This window comes from Magnolia sinica, chromosome 7 (assembly GCF_029962835.1).
Source record: "Magnolia sinica isolate HGM2019 chromosome 7, MsV1, whole genome shotgun sequence".
NCBI lineage: Eukaryota > Viridiplantae > Streptophyta > Magnoliopsida > Magnoliales > Magnoliaceae > Magnolia > Magnolia sinica.
In genome coordinates, this window is record NC_080579.1 from 11,289,728 (window position 1) to 11,298,563 (window position 8,836).

At 40.9% G+C, this 8,836-nt stretch overlaps 1 protein-coding gene across 1 annotated transcript; it reads left to right on the forward strand.

Annotated features, from left to right (window-relative positions):
* Positions 1-5,059: 5,059 nt before the first annotated feature.
* LOC131251048 (metacaspase-9-like) lies at positions 5,060-8,334 on the forward strand. Its single transcript, XM_058251510.1, has 2 exons — positions 5,060-5,479; positions 7,615-8,334. Exons 1-2 carry the CDS (start codon positions 5,131-5,133, stop codon positions 8,214-8,216), a joined length of 951 nt encoding a protein of 316 aa, XP_058107493.1. The 5' UTR covers positions 5,060-5,130; the 3' UTR covers positions 8,217-8,334.
* The last annotated feature ends 502 nt before the right edge of the window (positions 8,335-8,836 follow it).

Consider the following 8,836-nt stretch of genomic DNA (forward strand, 5'->3'; position numbering starts at 1 on the left):
CTATAAATGAAGATTATTCCTAACGGTCAAATTTATGTTGGAGAAAGGATATAAGGTTAGGATGAGTAGATTAGTATTGTACATATGTACATAATAAGAATTAAATTTTATGGTAACACTTAAGGACTTTTAATACTCGGGTATTGAAAAGTTTAGAGTGTTACACTAGTAGTTAGTGTCTCACCAGGTGTACCAAAAACTGTTAGTGTTTTGTACAACTTGTGTATATTAAATATTTATGGCAACCAAGTAGTTTATAATCCTAAAGGGCTTGCCAAAAACTATTACGTTGCTCTATTTTCGACTGTATGTGGGCGGGTGTGCCGAAATTAAAATTACGACTCAATTCAAACCGAACAACTATAACCCCAAGTGCTAAGATAGGCAGACACGTAGTGTATAACCAATATCTGATGAGATCGGTCGCCTATTCATCCACTAGCTCAATGTGTAAATAAGTTCAGACGATATTCAGAAGATGGGGTTCGTCCTTTGAAGATGGGTTGTACCTTTGCCTTCCATATGAACGAACTTTTCAATACAGATAAAGTGAAATGAGAAAAATGATTCTTACAGTCAGTCGTGAATAAGAGCTGCAAAACACTTTTCAAATAAATAATTGAATCTAACGTGCGAGCATAGAATCAAATTATAGCTAAAACTACTAGCTACTCGATTATCACTATAGATTATACTAAGGAATGTAAACAATAAGGTGAAACTAAAAGATTACACTAATAAATGTAATTGGCTGGAAAAGTAAAGTGTAGTAAAGTATTACACTATGGACAGTAAATTGAGTAGTAATTGAAAAGATAATTAAAAGATAATGTTTGGTTTGATTGGGTTGGTACAGACGATTTTTTTTATTTTTTTTATGTCATTCCTCTACTATTTATAACTTTAATATGGTTATCTGAATCATTCCCATGTTCTGACGGTTGCTATAACCGTTTGGTACTACTACCTTCTGCATGTTTCCCACGTTCTAAAAGTTGCTGGCAATTGATTCAACATTACTTGGCTTTTTGGATGCTTTCCACATTCTAACAGTTGTTGTAACCACTCCAAGCCTTCTTATTGACTCAATCACGCACATTCTGCTCGGTCGCTCGATCGAGTTCCCTGGATGACCATCTTCCACTTGATTGAGCTCCTAGATGACCATCGACCATTTGGTTTGCTTTTTGGATGACTATCAAGCGCTTGATTGATCTCTTAGATGGCCATCAATCTCTTAATTGATCCCATAGATGACTATCAGATGCTTGTTCGAGATCTTGGATGACCATTGACCGCTTGCTTAATCTCTTGTATGGCTATTGGCCGCTCTGTTGATTGCTCAGTATTCTTTTAAAATCCTGCCAAATACTTCTTGTCTTATTATTATGTTAGTTGTGATTCGTAAAAAGTATTCCTTCATCTTTGGAGATCTTTAGCCTACAATATATTTTCATTGTTATAATACTTGTACTTTCTAATTAAATATTTTAAGACCAGTCATTAAGGTAAAACAATTTTTACAATACCAGCACCATTAGAATCACCAAAGAAAAAGCTATGAGTTTCTGTTCACTGCACATGAATCAAATACCTTAATACATATGTATATTATTCTTTACATATTTAAAACGATTTACCGAACTGAAGAAGAAAAAAAACAAGAAAAAGTAAGAGCCAGTGCGGCTTGGGTTTGTCCGGGGTCTCATGACCTAACCGGCTCTGCCTATTTTCGACATCTTAGATTCATGAAATCTAAAAGCAAGGATCGTCTGACGGGAAACTCTAATCATTTACACGTGCGAATGGTTTCCACACGTGTGAAGCGAGTGTCGAAAGTATCATACTCTCCCGAGTTGAATTAGCATTTACGTGTTGTGATACTACGGAAAAGGAGGTAGATCTTACTGGTGCACGCATCCACCATGCATATAGTGCACGCGCGGTAATCCAGAACGGTCCAAAATCTGGCATCTCCCTTCCACGTTGAAGAAGCAAAACTCACTAATGGGACGATCATAGCCTTCCAATCAGTGAACATTTAGCCCTATTGAATCTGGACGGTTCACTCTTTTCTTTTTGACTTTTAAATTACCACCAATTGATGGGACCACCCACTTCAATATGGAGCGCTCAACATTTTCTTCTCATTTTACAGTTGCTTAGTATCCGTTGATCAGTCAGGATCCATCCTCTAGAATGATCTTTTTGCTATGACCTATCCAAAGTGGACCACGATTCAGGCGGTCTGGATGAACTGCTGTGCCACTGCGTGTACGATATATACTTATTTCTCATACAAACCGTTAGGGTTGCACACGGTTCGGTTTGGTCCAGTTTCGGGTTGAAACCGGAACCGAACCGTTCCTTACGGTTCTAGGATTTTCGGAACCGGAACCGGACCATTAGCACCCTAGAACCGAACCGGAATCGGACCGTGAAAACTAGTTCGGTTCCGAATCGGTTTCATGGTTTTGGGCTTTTTATAATCCAGCCCAATTGCATGTTCTATTTTATAATTTAGCCCATGTCCATTCGCATTATGATCCATTTGATGAATGGTTTAAATATTATATATGGTGTGAAAAAATATATTTATGAAAACAATCAAATGGTGCATTGTAAATCATAAATCATGAGTTAAATATACAACTAAAATATATTGTAAACTCACAGTTATAGATTCGGTTCTACGGTTCGATTCCATGTTCAGTTCCATGGATCGAATCCGTGGTTCGGATTCACAGTTCTGATCCACAGTTCGGATCGGTTCTACATAACCCCAAACTAGAACTGAACCGAACTAAACGGTTTTTTAATTTTTGGAACTGAAACCAGAACCGATGCACTCTAGAACCGGACCAAACTGGACCGTTTGGTCGGTTCCGGTCTGGTTCCACGGTTCTACCAGTTCAATGTGCACCCCTACAAACCGTCCTTAGCTAATACACCATGACTTCTTTTTGGAGGGGTTTTGATAGTGTACGGTGCTACCGTAACCTACAGGTTTCCACCGTCCAATTGCAGCTTAAATGATTATCTGAACTGTTCATTTCTGGACCCTAAGATACCAATGGATGCGGATTGCCTGCATAAGGTTTCCGCAGGAAGTTCGTGTGTTGGGCAGCTTGGTGGAGCCCTCTGTGATGTTTTCGAGTAATCCACCCGGTCCATCCATTTTTACAGCTCATTTTAAGATATGAGACAGAAAAGGTAAGGCGGATCCAAAACTCAAGTGGGCCACAAGAGAGGAAGCAGTGGGATTGAATGACCACAATTGAAACATTAGAATGGCCACAAAAGATTTGTATCATGTTAAGTTGTTGGCTGTTTCAGTTCATCCCCGCGGGAATGACCTTATAAACGGTTTGGATGGCATATAAAGATGGTCCCAAGAGTATTTCAACCGTCGGCATTTCTTTCTCCACTTTTTTCCTTTGGTGTGGCGTCCTTGATTTTCGGATACACCTCTTTTTTGTTTCATATTCTAAGATGAGCTTAAAAAACGGATGAATGGGTTTGATTTATCACACACATAACGGTGGGCCCAACCTCAACGTCCCAGCCAGCCCAGGCCATCCTAAGAATCATTTGTTGAACGGCTGACTGTGTATGAAGATGAATAATCAATGGCTTATAAAAATTAGGATAATCATGAAGCATGAGAGTAAGATAATGGGAAAAGAACATGGACGGTTCAGATCATTCTAATGACAAGATCCACGGTTGGAAACCTGCGACTGTACTCAAGCCAAGGCAAGCAGCTGTGGGCAATTTCGGTAATTTCCCAAAATGCAAAGGTGTTTTTTTTCTTTTTTTTCTGCTCTCATTCCATTGCTTCAAGCAATTAGGTTGCTTCAACGTTAACGAGAAGAACAAACAAAGATAAGCAGAAACTGTTTCTTTGGCTTCCACGCAAGGCTTTAACAGAAAGGAAGGGTTAGCAGACTGCCATAGCACAAAAATAACCTTACGCCTTCAACATAATTACAGGAATGCCACCAATCATTTTGATACTCCCGGCTGTTATGTACATATGAAGTGGACCATGTCATCAACGATGAGAAATCTCTGTTTCCCAGAGGATCCGGACTCGATCGATCGATCTGAACTGTCTATTAAGTCCGGAACATGATTTATTGGATACCATGCAAAACTGACACTAATTGAATGATCCAATCTATCTGTGATATCTCTGGACACGGATTTCTTGATAAAGACTTTGGCATGAACTTCCTACAACAGGAAGCTACGTAGCCCACCATGATTTTTTTGAGAAATCCATCCCTTTTGTTCGTTTTTCCAGATCATTTTAGGAGATGGAACAAAACTGACCCAAATCCAAAACTCAATTGGCCTGCACGACATTTACAGTCAACTGTTAAAACATGTGTGAGACCATAGAAGTTTTGAATCAGGCAAATTTTTGTGTTTATAGTTCATCCTAGTAGGAATGACCTTATGAATGGTATGAATGCTGTATAAACATCATGATGAACCCTAGGAAGGATTAAACGCTAGGAATTTACCTATACACGTTTTTCTAACGTACAGCCTACTTGAGTTTTGGATTTGGATCAAATTAAGGCCCATTTACTAACATGATCTTCTAAAACTGATGAACTTGGTGGATTTCCTAAAAAGATCATGGTGGGGCCCACCTAGCTTCCCGTCGCAGGAGTTCCCTGCCCAATTTCTAGCTATTCTTTTTGTTGAGCGGCATGTGATTTGGTTAAGATGGTTTAACAAAAGCGTCTCTTTACAATCAAAAGAAATCTATGGTGGGACCCAAAAGATAGGTTGATCAAATTGTAGATTGGACCTATTTTGTGAAATTGATCTGAGCTGTCCATATTAAAGGAAAATGATCATAGGGTTATGATTATCAAATTGGTGTAATATTTTCATGGTAGCACATGAAATTGATATTCTTCCTAATGGATGGTCTAGATCACTCGACTAGATTACCCAAGTGTCTATATCAATAGAGTAGATAGTAGGAGAGGGCATTTAAGTAATTTATTAAATGAGAATGGTCTATATAAGTTTCCAACGTTAGATAGATACAGCTAGAGAAGTGTATACGAAATTTTAAATCAGTGCATTTAATCAAAAGAAGCGAGAAAAATCATGGCGAGGGTAAAGAAATCGGCTGTCTTGGTTGGGTGCAACTACGCAAATACCCGAAATGAGCTGCATGGGTGCATAAACGACGTGCTAGCAATGCAGGCCACACTCATAGACCGCTTTGGCTTTGAGACGGACGATATTAAGCTCTTGACCGACGCACCTGGCTCGCGGATCATGCCTACGGGGACGAATATCAAGAAAGTGCTTGGTCAGATGATCGATGGAGCTGGGCCAGGAGATATCTTGTTCTTTCATTACAGTGGGCACGGGACGCTGATTCCATCACATGGGCATGGGCCCAACAAGAAGGATGAAGCGATTGTTCCTTGCGATTTCAATCTTATTACAGGTAGGATGAAGGAGAAGTGAGAAATGTTCAGAGAGATGGTGTATAGTCGGCCTTCCACCGTCCATTCCTAGATGATCTCAAGATGGTGTTATATTGTCAATGAGAGACAGTGCACTTGATATCCATTCGGGAATATACGGCGGGTGATCGAGTATACATAGAATGATGGTGTATACCTCTCTCTCTCTCTTTCTCCATGTTTCAGAGTTCTAGATTATTGAGCCAATGCTCCCACCGTTGATTGGTTGTCCCATAATCTCCGTAATTTTAAGAGCACAGCCGTTCGATCGGTTAGTGGCCAATTCGCCATTGAACGTGGACCGTCGCTAAACTTCTGTTTTTCGGGCACTGATCAACGGGTCGAGATCTTCAAATATCGAAATTTCTGGGACATCAATTATCGGTAATTGGACCATTGGATAAACGGTCAGGATGAAAGATCCGCCGGCCCGCATGTACGGACCTACACGTCCCTAAAAAGGGAGCTGGATTGCGTGATGACACCAGCACCACGTAGTTACGTGGTGTCAGGACTCCTTGGAGCCCACCGTGATGTATGTGTTTTATCCACTCCGTCCATCTGTTTTTTCAGCTCGTTTTAGGGGATGGGCTCAGAAGGGAAGCATCTTTAAAGCTCAAGTAAACTACACCACAGGAAAACTATAGGGATTGAAATCCTGCCGTTGAAAACTTCTTAGGTCCAGAAAAGTTTTGGATTAAGCTGATATTGGTGTCCCCTTCATCCAGATCTGTCTGACCTTAAGAGCAGTTCGGGAACATAAAATAAACGGATATGAAAAAACGGATGGATGGAGTGGATCCAACATATACATCACGGTGGGCCCCACAGAATCCTCAAATCGAATCACGCTATCACCCCGCAATGCGCGTCCAGACTCGAGAGGATGCGTGCGTAACACCACGCGTACGTTAGACTTACCCTTGATAAATTTATTTTTATAAAAAAAAAACACTGCAACCATCGCCCAAACGCGCGTAGTCAGCTCGTGTACACCCATTTATGTGCCGTCATAGCACATAGCCCAAGATCCACTCCACTCAACAGACCGTGCTGGGTGGAGCCCACTGAGATGCTTGTAAGAAATCTGCCCTGTTCATCCGTTTACTGAGCTCGTTTCAGAAAATTAGACCAAAAACAAGGTGGATCCAAAATCAACTAGGCCACATGAGAGGAAACAGCGGAGATTCAGTGAGCACCGTTGAAACAAACTTATGTCCAAAGATTTATACCAGGATTTTTTTTTCTTTTTTCTTTTTCTTTTTTGTGTTATCACTTCATCCAAGTGGGATTTTCCTTATAAACGGCTTGGATGGCATAAAAACGTCAAGGTGGAGCCTAGGAAGGTTTCAACAGTAGAAATTTCTTTCTCCAATTTTCCTTCTCATGTGACCCACTTGAGTTTTGGATCCACCTCATTTTTTACCATATCTTTTAAATCTCAAAAAAAATGGATGGACGGTATAGATTGCTTATAAACATCACAGTGGCCCCACCCAGCATCCTTGCATAGGAACTTCCTGTATGTCCATGTTCCATCCCAGGGTAATTTTTTAGTATAGATCCGACGTACCATTCACTTTTTTTCAATTGATTCGAAAAAATTTTAAATCAAGTAGACCTCTATTCATACAGACAAACTCAAAAAGACGAAAATACCTATGCTTTTTCGAACTGTTTTACCCTAACAATTATGAGTATTTTCATCAAAATTTCTACTTCCGTATCCTAAAAATTCACTTTAGTGAAATAAGATTTTGGACAGTGAAAAAAAAAAAAGGCATAGTTCAGACTCACATACAATGCTAACTTTTTCATGGAAAAATTACCCAAGTGCTCTGCCCACTAGCCAGGTGACCCACAGTTTACAATGAAATCCCAATTCAAATTTTTTTTACCCATCCAATATCGTAGCCCACCTCCTTAATGGCTTAGATTTATTTTTGGAAGACAACATCTACAAGGTCCGATCCACATGATGGACGGACTAGATATTTCAATTATCAGCCACGCGATTGTACATATGGTAGAGTGTGTAGATGAAGTTCCATCTACACGCGTGAGGTTAGCAAATCCGCAACTAACTTAACTAACGCTAACCGTAATCCCCTTTCAGACATTGACTTCCGGCATCTAGTCAACCGATTGCCGAAGGGAGCAAGCTTCACCATCTTCTCCGACTCATGTCACAGTGGCGGCCTCATCGACAAAGAGAAAGAGCAGATCGGACCCCATGTCCATGATCATGGGCCCCACACTAACAGCGGGTCCCACCACCGTCCGAAAACCATTCCCTTCGATTCGATCCTCAATCACCTGACCAAAATCTCCGGCATTCAGTCCTCCGACGTCGGCGCGCACTTATCGGAAGTCTTCGGAAGCGACGCGAGTGCGAAATTCCGGTCACACAGCTTGCAATCGGGCACGTCTAATCGGGTAGGGCCCGATGATGGGATCCTGATCAGCGGCTGTCAGACGAACGAGACGTCGGCGGATATGGATCCGAACGACGATGGATCGAAGGCGTACGGCGCATTCAGTAACGCTGTCCAGACGGTGTTGGAGGACCACAAAGGGGTGATTAGCAATAGGGAGTTGGTTACACGTGTGAGGGAAGTGTTGCACGTGCAAGGGTTCAAGCAGCACCCATGCCTTTACTGCAGTGACCAGAATGCGGATGCGACTTTCCTGCGGCAATCCACAAGCTCGAGCGTGTAGGGTTGGTTAGCACGTGTGGTCCTTGAACCCATGGAATCTTCTGCAAATCATTACAAAGCACTTCTACAAGATGTTCTATGTAAATAAAGATAATGGAATTTGGAAGTTTTCCTATTAATCATCTGCGGAGCAGATTAGGTGTTATCCTTATTACGTGGGGCCCACTTGATGAATGTGATTTTATATCCACACCGTTAATCTGTTTTTTTAGCTTATTTTTGGACATAATCACAAAATTTAAGCAGATCCAAATCTCAGGTGTGCCATACCATTGGAAATAGTGGTGAAGGACCATTAAAAACTTTGTGTGGGCCAAAAAAGGTTTTGTATAAAGCTTAGATTTGTTTTTTTGGTTTTCGTGACCTTATCAACAGGATGGATGGATAATAAACATTACCGAAACATTACGGTGAGGCTTAGGAATTTTTTAACGGTGGGACGTTCATTCACCACTTTTTAATATGGTGTGGTCCATATGATATTTGGATCTGCTTCAAAATAACAAAATAAACTAAAATTACCTAGAAAAACAGATGGACGGCATGGATTAAGAATACATATGTCAAGGTAGGCCCCATGGTAAGGGCCGCATCTTCGTGGGTGATTCCCGGCCGGCCTAA

Bases quoted from the DNA above. Each gene is read 5' to 3' on its own strand.
- LOC131251048 (XM_058251510.1), top strand. From the start codon at position 5,131: ATGGCGAGGGTAAAGAAATCGGCTGTCTTGGTTGGGTGCAACTACGCA. The intron at 5,480-7,614 runs GTAGGATGAAGG...ATCCCCTTTCAG, and splicing joins CGATTTCAATCTTATTACAG to ACATTGACTTCCGGCATCTA.